This window comes from Euprymna scolopes, chromosome 8, assembly GCF_053919585.1.
Source record: "Euprymna scolopes isolate OS-2025 chromosome 8, ASM5391958v1, whole genome shotgun sequence".
In the NCBI taxonomy this organism is placed as follows: domain Eukaryota; kingdom Metazoa; phylum Mollusca; class Cephalopoda; order Sepiida; family Sepiolidae; genus Euprymna; species Euprymna scolopes.
In genome coordinates this window covers 6573799-6588174 of record NC_136489.1, presented here as the reverse complement: position 1 = coordinate 6588174, position 14376 = coordinate 6573799, and the positions used below count along the sequence as shown (strand labels likewise).

General features: G+C 31.3%; 1 protein-coding gene across 1 annotated transcript; it reads right to left on the bottom strand.

The window, feature by feature from the left end:
* Nucleotides 1–5142: 5142 nt before the first annotated feature.
* On the bottom strand, nucleotides 5143–13383 carry LOC145283490 (uncharacterized). The gene has a single exon (XM_080132315.1). It carries the CDS (start codon nucleotides 7822–7824, stop codon nucleotides 5512–5514), a length of 2313 nt encoding a protein of 770 aa, XP_079988441.1. The 5' UTR covers nucleotides 7825–13383; the 3' UTR covers nucleotides 5143–5511.
* Nucleotides 13384–14376: the final 993 nt, after the last annotated feature.

The window sequence follows — 14376 nt, the reverse complement described above, 5'->3', positions numbered from 1 at the left end:
CACACATATATATATATATATATATATGTATATATATACATATGTGCGTATGTGTGGATGAATAGACACACACACATACACACACACACACACACATATATATATATATATATATAAATATATATATATATATATATATATAAATATATATATATATATATATATATATATATATATATATATATGAAGAATTTATATAAATGTAAGCAGTATACTTATCAATTATTATATTTAGTCTGTCCTCTGATATCTATAGATAAATTCTGGGTTATAATTTTAACGTAGAATATTATTAACAAAACGACTAATATTGCATCATTAAAAGCATTTATAATTATATTCATAGTCATCTTATATAAGGTATATATATATATATATATATATATATATATATATAAATTTGTATATATGTATAAGCATATATATATGTGTGTGTGTGTAAAATAGTATTGTGTAGTCATATATATGTGTGTGTAGGTGGGGGTGTATGTGTGTATGTGTGTGTGTGTGAGTATATGTAGAAGCTATCCTTTCTTCTGTTAAGTAACAGCTTTTAATTTCTAATATTTTAACAAGCCATATTCTCCCAGTAGTTTTAAAGAGTCATATAATTTATCAATATACAATGTACTTGTTTCAAACATTTGCTGATTTAAAATATACTACATAATATATTTTATAATATACGTTCTATTTCCATTGGAATTAATAGGTTTTTATTTGTTGTCACTTGTTGCTGCTTGATTTTACATTTTAGTTTGGTGTATGTTTGCAAACTTTTCTAAGTTATTGTTTTACCATTGACACAGGAAGATTTGCAATTATTCATACTGCTGTTCATTATCACACGAAGCCATTTTATTAAAATAATACATTAATTTTAACTGAACATAATACGTTTAATTTAATCTACACACATAATATTAGCGCTTGAAAAAAGACATGCTATTCCATAGGCTGTATTTTAGAAAACATTTCAGAGGAAACTTTTTTTCTGTTTATTGGGCATTTCATTTAGTTATGTACATAAGAAACACCAATGAATTCTTGCCGATATGCATCTTTGGTTATGTTTATGTCAATTATTTTGCGATACATCGATTAAAATTGATAACAAGTGCCCTCAAAAATGTTTTATAAATAATCCTTTATCTACAAAAAACACATACAATTCCATATATGTATATATACATATATATGTATATATATATATATATGTATATATGTATATATATACATATATATATATTCGTATATCCACATTCGTATACATATATATATATAATATATATATATATATATATATATATATACATTCGTATTCGTATATATGTACATATTTACGTATAAGTTATTATACACATGCACTTATATATATATACTAAAAACGTGTGTATATATGTATATATATAAAAATATAAAGCATTTATAAACATGTATATATATGAATATATTGTTAATTGAACGCAAACAATATGAATAAATTCATATACATCCTGTAAAAAATGGGATATATATGCATATATATGCATTTATAAACCTATATATATATATATATATATATGCATATATATATGCATATATTCCTGTGCACATGTATCTTTATATACTTGTATACATATATATATATATATATATATATTCATATATATATATATATATATATGTATATAATTATACATTTTACCTTGTATAGCTATATACATATATGCACACGGATATATACTCAGGTATATATATATATATATATATATATATATATATATATATATATATATATATATATAAGATGTGTATGGAGCATAGATTCTACTTATCTATAGTTTCAAGTAAAGCCATCTGAACGAGGAAATAGTTACAACACAAATAACGGATTATTTTACACGTATTATCCTTCTAAATAAGGAAAAGTTCAGTTGTTTTGTTTTGATTATTGTTTTCCACCTAAATTTTGTATACCGCAATTATTCCATATATTTATATTCCAGTTAATATTTTTTTATCTTCCCGAAAATTTTCGTAGAATGCAATCGCATACAATCTAAATGAGTAATGTTTTTTTTTAAATTTTATTTTAATTAAGTTCAAATACGGCTGTCTTCGTTTCGAATCTTTCATAAACCATGCCTCGCTTTTCGTTTTCGGAATATAAGTTTTCTTATTATTACTCTGGCATATCAAAAGTTTGGTATCGTTAAGATGTTTGGAATTTCTGAAAATTATTCACCATGTTAAATAACGTTATAAATGCAACTATCATGTGCATATATGCATGTGCAAATATGCATTTGTTCATACGTTAATGTGTACCTACATATGCATATAAATAAATACATATAAGCACATGGTATCATTGCATATATAAGTAAGATATGTATAGATATTTGACACAGTTGTTCGGCATTTGCTTTTATTTACATAACCATTCAATGTTCCAAGTTTTGGATAAGTAATGGACTAGCTTTGTTTCGACTGGTGTTTCTTAGCTTACTCTTAGATAAATTTTGATCCACAACACGCTGAAAATATCAGTTGCGTTAGAGACATTCCTCATGTCGTGATTTTAAAGGATCTGTTTACATTATTTATGACTGATTCTATCCGCTAACAATTACCTTCATTCTGTATTTTTATTTTACTTTTTAACCATCCCATTGATATATATATATATATATATATATATATATATATATATATATATATATATATATATATATGTATATTGAGTGTTATGATTGATTTATTGAACATCAGTTTATGTACGAACAAATGCGCGAAGTAACACTTTTTATTTTATAAGTTAGATCATTAACTTTTTCTTTTCTTTTAGGTCTGTCCGATTATTCCTGGTAAACGCTTTTAGCAGCTGCAACACATTTTACATATTATAAATATCCGTGGGTTTTCCTCTCAATTTTTCCGCCGGCTTTATCTCCGCGACTTATGCAATTATTATATCATTTTCTTATATCAGTATGATATCATTTTCTTATATCATTATGATATCATTTTCTTATTCTCTACACTTTATTCATGACTGTACTCAACTCGCTAAAAGAGGTTTCCCTCCATATATCAACCTCTTGTAGTTGGCATTATTTTTTTAATTTTTGATTGAAGAATTCGTTTTGGATTCAACATTTTTTCAATTAATTATGTTATTTTATTATTATATCATTATTACAATACCTTTATCATTTGTAGCATCAATCAGTTCAAAGTTTACATCACAGAATTTCCTTTTTTTAATCTGCCAATTGCGATAGCCTATTTCATTCCCATATATATAATATATATATATATCTATATATATCTATATATATATATATATATATATATATATATATATATATATATATATATATATGTCCTATCATTTGTAATTGATGTTTATGATTAAATTTTATATGTTTATATCTTTTCATTATTTTCGCCCATGCTTTGCGTTTTCCCCTCCTTTTGAAACAGTTTTCTATATGTAAACATTATTCAACACAATAGAACATCTTATCATAATTTTCGCAAATATTTCTTTTATTTTTCTGTTTAAGTATAGGAAAGGGAGCGGGAAATTATTTATATTTTGTTGAACTTGTGATCATTCAATCAATTATTATGGATTTCTCAAGGGGTTTGGTTGGGACATAATGAGAATAGAAGAAATAGCAATTTTACCACATGATGTCAATGTTTTCGCAGAGGGGATAAAATGCCAGAAAAAATAGAAACAAAATATGAAGACTGAACCTTCAATGATAACTTTTGGGCTGATTTCTTTTTTTAAAAAAATTATAAACTTTTATAAACAATATTTATTCCTTTATTTTAATTTTTTTGTTATATTTGTCTTTTTTAAAACAATTTACAATCATCTTGCTTTATAATATCTATATTTTATTTATAATTATTTTTTCAATTATTGTTCGTTCAAAAATTTCAACATTTTTTGTAATTAAAATTCTTTGGACTTGTTTTTATTTTTTTTTTTCAATGTCATATCTTACTTACGTTTTTGTCCTTCGTAAGTTTTAATCATCCAATGGTAAAATTATATCCGTGTTCGTGGACCAGCCGACCTTTTTTGGTTCTCATAGATTGCCCACCACAGCAAAGAACCGTGAAGATTGGTCAGTCACAGCGCATATAAATATATATATGCATATATATGTATATATATATATATATATATATATTATATATATACAAATTATATATATATATATATATATGCCTATTTATCTCACATATATATTGATAAATATATGTATATATATATATGTGCATGTATATATTTATAGTTTTATTTTCTGTTTTATGTTTTTAATTTATTTTGTATTTATTTCATGTTCGTATAATTCATTTCAGTAAAATTTACTGTTTATAAATAATATCCATTTTTTTATTTGATAAGGCAATCATAATAATCGTCACCAACAATATTTGGTAATATTGATGCTGACGATTATGATGCTACGTTAATATTCATACGATCTACAAATCGTTCACATTTAATGACTTTTAGTCTTTTTTTATTGTATAAATCATTAAAAATTTGATTTTTATATACTATTACTATTGTTTTTTTAAATACATTTTATACAACAAAAACAGCACCTTGCAGTTATGGGAAGCCTTACATTCAAATTGTGTTTTCATTTTTTTTTTTTTTAATTAAATAGGGGTTTTGTTTAAGTTTTTTTATTCTATTTGTTCTCCTTTTGTCTGTTTACTTTCCGCCAGACTGTGACGAGAGCACACCAATGCTAGTGACGGTCCCTCGCAACAGCCACTTTTTACACGTATTACACGCGCCATACGTAGTCACTGTACGGTTGACTGGGAATTTGAAGGGCCCTTTCTTTCTTTCTTTTTTAATATTTGTACAGAGAAAGACATTTTCCTTTTGCCATTTTTTTTTTGTTTTTTGCATTTCATTTTTCCAAAAAATATAATATAAATATATTTTCTCCCAGTGCAATAGCTTTCCTTTGAGAATTAAAAAAAATAAAACAATTCCTTCCGGTATGTGTTCTGTTTTGTTAATATTTTTTTGTTTTCTTTTTGTTTGTTAACTTACGAAATATTTTCGTGTGAAATGTTTTTGTTTCTTGTTTTTTATTGTTAGTTTTTTGTTGTTGTTTATTTTTCTTTTTATTTTGGCCTGGTTTACAATTATATCCATTTCATATTGTTTTTGTTCTGTATTTTTTCTAACTTTAGAATTACGTTCCCCGTCTTCATTATTTTTATTCGCTTTAAATCATTTTTTTATATTGTTTCGTTTTCATATTGTTTACTCCCTTATATATATATATATATATATATGTATATATATATGTATATATATGGATATATACATATATATATATGTGTGTATATATATTTGTGTGTATATATATACATATATATATACGTAAATATATATATATATATATATATATATATATATAGTGTTCTTGCATTTTACAAGAACCATTTTCTTATATATTGATTATCAGCGATTATTATCGATTAACTCACAAGATCTTTGTGTTCCATCATCTTGATCGAGCTCTCGTCGATGTCTGCCATGACATAATGGTTCTCAGGAGTTCGTCGTTTCTCTGAATGGTCCCTGTCCTGCGGGCCCATGGAGCGCTGCTGCCGGCAAAAGAAATGAAAGACTAGAATACAGAGTAGAAATGTGAGAAGGAAAGTACCAATTACAGCTCCAATCAGCTCCATCAGAGTGAAAAGAACGTCCGCCGTGAGGTCGGTCATGTTCATGGCTGACTGGTTCGAACTTCGACCGTGAGATTTCGGCAGGCTATTCTCCATCGGAACGGTGGTTACAAGGTGTCGCGTAGTTGAGCCACTTGGAGGCCAGGTCACCTGCAAGGTAAAGGTTACATTACCAGCTGGATTGTTCGCGACGCACCTATAACGAGCATTGCTACTCGTGTGGTGGTTATGAATAAAAAGTACCCCCTCAGTTGTTTTGACTGCCCTATCCTCGGACGGCCCGTACATTTCAATGGATCCATCGGGCCGTTCCCAATACAGCGTCGGCGATGGGTCAGCTCTTGCCACGCAAGATAGTTTCCCAACGTGTGGGCCAACAAGTACATCGACCCCTTGGAATATGGGGAGTTGACACTGAAAATCTTCGAGCGTTAACGTGTTGAAGGCTTTCGTCTTGAGTCGCCGGGGTGTATGACATGTCAAAACAACGTCCTCCGGGAACAAACTGGAGTTGGTTACATACATCTGGTAGAGCCAGGCCAGTTCGCAGTTACAATGCATTGGGTTGTTCTCCAGACGTACGTGGCTCAACGTCTTGAACAGATAATACCATTCCATGGGGAGGTACTCGAAATTGTTATCGTTCAACCAGATCATCTTTAATGTTCCATTAAGAGGTCGTATTGCATCTTGGGACATGTTATGTAGGCCACATTTCCTAAGGAACAATCCGACTGTTCGAAACCCGGTAAAGGCTTTTGGTGCGAATTGTATTCCTGGGTTGCTGTTCAAAAATAAATGCTTTAATGAAAGACCCCTAAAAGTGTAATCCTCAATATAACGCAGCTTATTGTTGCTTAAGTCAAGCATGGAAAGGTGCCTTAAATCTGCAAACGTATCAAGCGTTATAACTTCTATGCCACAGCCGTCGAGAAATAAATCTACCAAGTTAGGAAGGCGGGAGAAGTTTTTGCGTACCAATACTTTATTGGCAAAATAGTTCTCGTTCAGGCTTAGTTGTCTTGTATCGCTGGGGATGAGATCGGGAATCTCGGTAAGTCCTCTTTTTGCGCAGCCGATGTGCTTGGCCATAGCCTGACAGAAGCAAACCTTGGGACAGATGTCCGCACAGGTCGGTCCGAACAGATGCAGGAGCAATAGGTAAAACAAAGACAGGGTCGAAAATGTTTTGTAACTGAAAGTGTGGTTAATAAGACTTCTAAGATAAAACTGCTGCTGTTGATGTCGTTTCTGTTTTGGTTCTTGGTTAGCGTTAGGGTTGTGGTTCTCCATGTGTTGTTCTTCGTTTTCGGTTTGGCGATTGTAGTGGTGGTGGTGGCGATGGTAGTGATATTTTTGTTGGGGCTGTTGTTGGCGGCGACGTAGGTGGGTTTCATGGGTTTTATTTGCGAAAGACTCGTGCTCTATGTGTTGGTGATGGGCTTTAGGTTTATTCGCGCAAGGAATTGTCGTATACGATCTGCAGCCATTCACTTTGGTCTTTATAGGATTCAAGTTGATTATCTCATCGTTTGATATTTTCCCATAATGGCTGTCGTTCCTGTCTGGATAATATTTATAAAACTTATTAGACGTATTACATTTATTATTACTCCCGGTGCTGTCATTACTACTGCTAAATCTAATATTACAGTTTTCTTTATTTCTGTTGTTAATGTTTTTAGTTTGACAATTGTCAGTTACTCTAACTCTACATGTGTTCCTGTTACAGGTACGATCGGAAAGAGATTCCAGGATGTCAGTGTCGTTTCGCGTTCTACACGACGTCGACACCGACATACTTGGTACCGTCGTCAACGTCGACGATGTAGCTAACGCCGGCGACGTTGACGACGACAATAAGTTCACACTTGTTTTCTCACTCCGCGACAGCGTCGCTGTCGTCCTTGTTGTGTGACTGGTGGAAACGTTGGATGCGGTTGGGTGGCTTGCTGTCATTCTGTCCGATGTCGTAATTCTGGGTGGATCTGAAGAGTGTGTTTGCAAAACACCTTGTCTCACCGGAAATTGATTGTGTGACATGGTTATCACACGTGACCATGCCCTTTCCTCTGCCACATTGATAACTTTTTCAAGAGTCATATTAAGGAACTGCCACTATGGCCAATTCCTTGTTTGCCGGCTATCAGAATTAAGGTGTCGACAACAGTGGTGATGGTTGTGTACTTGGATATCAGTAGTGGCAGTAGTGGTGAAACCGGTTCGGTAGAAGGTGGAGGTAGTGGTGCCGGAGATTGTCCTAAGGTCACAGCGCATCTTCAAACACCTTATCCTCAGCACCTCCCTCGTCTTCTAAGTTCGACATTTTGTAAGAAAGAAAAAAAAATAATGAGTGTCTCACGTCAACCAGTTTCTTTGAACGGTTCTTCCAGATCCAAAATGATGTATTTATGTAATAAATATTGTTATTGTATGTTTGTTGTTTTGAGATTAATTTTTTCGTTTGGCTGTATACATGTGTATTGAACGTTTTTATATGAATGCCGTGTTTTTTTTTCTGTTGATGTTTTATAGTCCGTGTTTACTAGCAGAACATACAACGTTAGCTAAAGAACCCAAGTTTGACGCTTAGAAAAGGCGCGTGTGATTGTGCGCGCGTTCGAAGATGCTTGTTATTGCAGACACACTACTGTTAACTTTGTTCTAATAAGATTTTTTTGTTGGTTTTACTGATTATTTCTTTTGTTAAACTTGCAAGCGCTTCTATTCAGCCTTTGAGCGATTGATGGTTTTCTTTCTCTGTATTATCCAAAAAAATCTATAGGTATTCCATTACGCATCGTCGCAGATGATAAACTCTTCATCACTTCAATTTAATGAATACAATCCACCAAGAAATGTATCGTTAAACGTGTGAACGTGTTATTATTGATATATTTGTAGTTTGTGTTGTAAGTAAAATTACCAATCTTTTTTTTTAAATATTTTTTTTACTTTTTTGCTTATTATTTTATTATATATATTTTTTGTCATAATATTTCTCAGTTCCTTGATAGGTAAGATATCCGTAGTGGTATTATATAGTCCGTTGGATCACAGATATAAAAAAGACAAGTTCTTTATGTGCACATTGAGATATTCTGTTTAAACAGACGTATGGAATGATAAGCGATATATATATATATATATATATATATATATATATATATATATATATATATATATAAGAGTGGGTGTGATGTATTTGAAAGAAAGATAATCTACTTTGCTGTTTTATTGTATTGTTTAATTTATATTTAAATTGTTAGTACTACAGCTGCATAGTTTTGTCTGTTGAACTTATATTTGTTTGTGTTATTTTACTGCATAGCAAAATAATTATTGATTACTGTTATGATGCTTTCTGTTTAGTTGTATTTGCGATGGCGTTAAAGGGCCGTTGTTTTTGTATAATGATAGATTTACAACTATTGCGTTATTTATGAGTTTTGCTTATATGCTATTGGCGTGCATATCGCCCACTTTATTATTTAGTAATTATTTGTTTTATTTGGTTTTTATGAACTTTATTTTTGTCGTTTGGTTTGTTTCGTTTTTCGTATGTTTATTTATTTGTTTAGTAAAAGGAAAGCAATGGTGTTACTGCAATTGATCACATCTGTCAACAAGCGCATGAGGAAATTGATGAAGGTTTGATTGAATATGAAGAAGAGAAGAAGAAGAAGAAGAAGATATATTAAATGGTTCTATAATTAAATGGAGAGAAGTATGTATGGGTCTGTTTATTAAGAATGAAAGAAGGAAAAATCGATCAATATTTCCTTGTTTTTAGGGAGTTTTTTTCACTTTTTTTGGAGAGATGGAAAAAGAGGTAAGGGTGAAGGAGTTAATAAATTTGGCACTGAAACTTATAGCCAAGAAATAAAATGAACAGAAATATACAACGACGGAAAAGTATTGGCAATTGGATAGAAAGAAGATTCAAGAAAGAACGATAAATGACATTTCCACATCAGATCTGAAGAATACCTGAGTATCCAAAGGAATATTAGCTCCGAAGTGTGTATACAAAAATGTTTGGAGTTTTGTTTTGATTTTCCAATGTTTTTTTTTTCTTCCCACGATGTATGATAATCGCAGTCTGCTGTTGTTGTTGGTTAAATAAATAAAATAAAAGTGATTATTCCAGGTTGTTTTCCAAGATCCGCGTGAATTATAAATAATTGGCAATAAAAAAAAAATGAAAATCAAAAACAGTTGTGTTAAATCCAATAAGCTGTTTCTATTGTTCAAGATTCCAATAATTTATGGTACTTATTTTTTTGGATTCTTGTAAGATGCAGTTGCGTTTTTATTATTAATTTTCTCTTTTTTGAATGTAATTGTATGCGGATGCATGCATGTATTTATTGCCAGGATATATATCTATTTAAATACGTATTTGTATTGTGTACGTAGCATTAATCAATTGGCATCTATTTACATAAATATAAAATCTTGTTCTCGACGTGTATAAATAATACAATGCGTGGTAAATGTTCTATATATTTATATATGCATTCTTGTTGTTTTTTTTCTATAATGACAATCTTTTTGGATTATATCCTAGTGTATGTCCTTTTAAATTATGGGTGTTGTCCAATTCTCTAAAGATATTAGTATGACATATCTCATTTGCTTTTATAGCGTTTATTGTTTAACTTGTGCTTTTGCTGATGAAGTCTTGCAATATCCGCGCTAGTCTTTTGTTTAAAACAAAGTATTTATGAATAAATGTTTTTTTTTTACTTAGCAACTGTATATCTTTTATGTTTCCTATTATGTGTTTGTGTCCCTTGTACTCCTTAATAAAAACATCATAAAATTTTCATAATGTTTAATTTTTTTCGAGATATTTCAATTAATCTTCTTTAGCAAAAAGAAAATCTCGATATATATATATATATATATATATATATATATATATATATATATATATATTTATATATCAATATGGGTATGTGTATCTATCTATCTATCTATATATATATATATTTATATATATATATATTATACTAATAATATAGTAATTGATTGAATAAATAATTGCGAGTTCTTTTGTGTTGTTTGTTTTGCTTTGTTTTTGTTTTTTGAATATTTGTACATTGCCTCTCAGTCGTATTAAATAAGTTGTGAAATTGCTTTTCTCTCTGGCACTTGTCAAATAGATGTCTATATTAATTTAGTTGTCGCTTGTCCGTATATATTAATGCAAGCAATTAACAGTTTATTTCGAAACCAAGAATAGAAAGTTAATCGACAAGATAATTTAAATGTAAATTAAAATTTTGCACTGTAAATAGAGTAATGGATAAATCCTATCCTTGTAACTGATAAGTTTTACATCCGAAAGAAAGAATGCAATGTGTTGTCTGGACTGTTTATGCTACTTTCTTTTATTAGTGTTAGTTTTCTTTTTTTTTTTAAATAATTTAAGGGCAGCTTGATTAACGTATTCACTGTGCTGTAACTGGTGGACAGATAGACAGCGGAACAATTGTATATAGATGTACGTGTGTGTGTGTGTGTGAGTGTGCGTGTGTTCTCTTTCTTGTAAGAGCCGGCAACCTCAAGTTGTGAAAGACCACGGCATGGTGCCCTTGATTTTTTTTTTGTTCCTGTTTTTTTACTTAATTTTCTTCTTTTTTTTTTTTTTTACAGCATATTTGCTGTGGCGGGTGCCGCTTCTCTAAAGCACTCCGCTCCTCGGAATGTGACGGGAACGGAAAACGCTCACACACACCGAGGCGCACGCCCTCGCACGCACGCACACACCGCACTCACGCACGCACTCACACACACACACGCACTCACACTAGCACACACTCAATCACACACGCTCGCACACACACACACGCACGCATGCACACGCACGCATGCCTGGTGGTCCGATCGCACACTCATCATACGAATACAGGACGGGTTCGTGCGCAAAATACTATACGCACGAATATTTAATGTGCAATTGGGTAACCATTAACGGGCGAATAAATGCAAAGAGACCGAGACAACCGTATATACATACATACATATATATGTATATATATATATATGTATGTATGTATGTATGTGTGTGTGTGTGTGCGTGTGCGTGTGCGTGTGTGTGGGGGGTGTTTATATTAACGTTTCACGATTGAAATAGTTGGGTGCCCTTTTCATATTTTGCTATTTTTCCAGTGATTAAACTTGTGTTTCATAAGTCTGCAAGGAATTAGAGCGCATAAAGGCCGGGAATTTTTTGTTAGTAAAGTTGTCAGTAGGAGTATGTGAAAAGGGATTGTTTCTTTGTTTGTTTGTTTTTTTTTTGTTTTTTATGGCCTATACCAATAGGGTTTTTGTGGTTACATTATATAATTAATAAGTAATATATGTATGTGTAAATGTCGTGTTTGCTTTTTTATTTCTTCTTTATATATAAATGGAGAAAGGTTTTTGATATATATATATGTGTGTGTGTGTGTGTGTGTGTGTATACATATATATTAGTGAGAGAGATAGGGAGATAGAGAGGGGATGAAATAGAGTGCGAAATAAAATGTTATACTAAAACGCGCAAAACAGCAAAAGTAAGTTTAGGTTCCAAACTCCGCCTTTTTCGTAAAAGGTAATGAAGAATCCGCTTGTGTTAATGGTTTGTTTTTGTATTTATCCTTTTTATATTTTCTGTTATCTCTTTGCATTCAGCTTGTAACGAAATCTCGTCTTCTGTCGGAAAGGTAGGTATTCTCTCTCATCCATATCAATAAATATATATACGCATATATATAAACGCATACATATATATGTATGGGAGCGTGTTAATTTTTGTTAGTTTGTTTTGTCGTGATTTTTGTTTAATTTTTTGGCTTTGTTTTCTTTTTTTTATTTTGTCTTTGTTGGCGGAAAGTTTTTTTTATAAACTTTAACTTCTTGGCTTCGTTGAATATATCCTTTCACCTTCTTCCCGGTGTGCAGAATGTGTGCAGAGTGTGGAGATAAAAGTTTAAGTCGAGAAAAACTATATATTTTTCCCCAGTACGTCCAGGTGTGGTTTCTGGTTAGTATTCCTTTCTTGCAATCATATGCGCAATATACACACCAATAGCATACTAACTATATATGTATATATATATATATGTATATATACATCCATATTGTCCAGTGTTATCCGTGGTACATAACTGGGTCCTACCACAGCCTGCTGTCCATGTGTGTTCGCGCGTGTGTTCGACTCTGCTTGCTTAATAGTAGTAGTAGTAGTAGTAGCAGCACATTGCCGGGGAGTAAAAGTAGTAGTACCACCGGTCGTCATAGTAGCAGTATCAACATTCATTCTGTCTTATTAATTCCAGTAGTAGTAGTGGTAGGCATTACTTGTAGTAGTAATAAGCAGCAGTAGGAGCAGCTTTTAAACAGAAGTCGTGGGAGTAATAGTAGTAGTCGTAGTAATTGAAAGCTTATTAATAAATATATTAATAGCAGTAGCGTCTAGAAATAGTGGTATATTTAATGTTAAATTGGCAATGGTGGGCTTATTATTAGTAGTAGTATTATTAGTAGCAGTAGTATTGATATTGTCATTGTTCTAGTAGTATTGATATATTAATATTAGTACTATTATTAGTAGTAGGACGACTTTTTCACTTGTTTAAAAGATGATGGTATTGTTTTGAGTGCATGTGTAAAGAGAGGCCGGGGTTAAAGTTGAAAAGAAAAATAAGAGGAGGAGAAGGGAAATTCCTAACTCTTCCTGTCTTTCTTCTCAGCTCAGCCGTGATTTCTCGAGAGCTAGAGAGAGAGAGAGAGAGAGAGAGAGAGAGAGGGGGGGGAAGCTAACTTCAAAGGAACCCTTAAGGTGGCAAACACTACAACATTGGCTTTTCAACGTGGAGACTCCTGCAAAAGTTTTTGTTTATTTCAGTTTTCAAAATATGTATGTCATTCACGGAAGACTGTACCATTTGTTTTATTTCGCCGTTTCGTTTTTTTTCTTTTAGGCCAATGTTATACTTGTTTTGTATTAATTTAGATTAATTAGTAAGACACATTTATTATTTAGCATTATTCACGAACAATGAAAAATTTCTGATCATCAGATTGACAACAAACAAGGAAACGAAGCAACGTGTATCAGCACTTTGCGGATGTAGGTTTTATTTATTATATTTCAAATATCGGCCACCTATTACTGGATACGTTCATTATTATTATTATTATTATTATTATTATTATTATTATTATTATTATTATTATTATTATTATTATTATTATTTACTATTATTTACTCACTGGAAGTAGCCACACATGCTATCATCAAAGGTTTCTCTTCTAAAACAACCCCTGGTATTCCCTGGAGTCTGAGTGATAACAATCTTCCCAGGTTTCCAATCCTCGCTACCTCTTTCGATAAGTTTCTCCTTCTTCTTTCTTCTCCTCTTCTTCTTTTTCTTCTTCTTCTTCTTCTTATATTATTATTAATATTGTTGTTATTCAAAAATAATTTTCACACAGTTCGCCATCAAAATATTATATTTGAAAACGAGCTGTAGTGTTCCCTGGAGTCTTCGTAACAACTATTATGTTTAAAAAAAAATGCTAAATACTCACCCCCTCCTTCACTTTTTTCGATAACCTTTGCAAATTAGTTTGTATTATCATAATAGCCGTTTACTATCG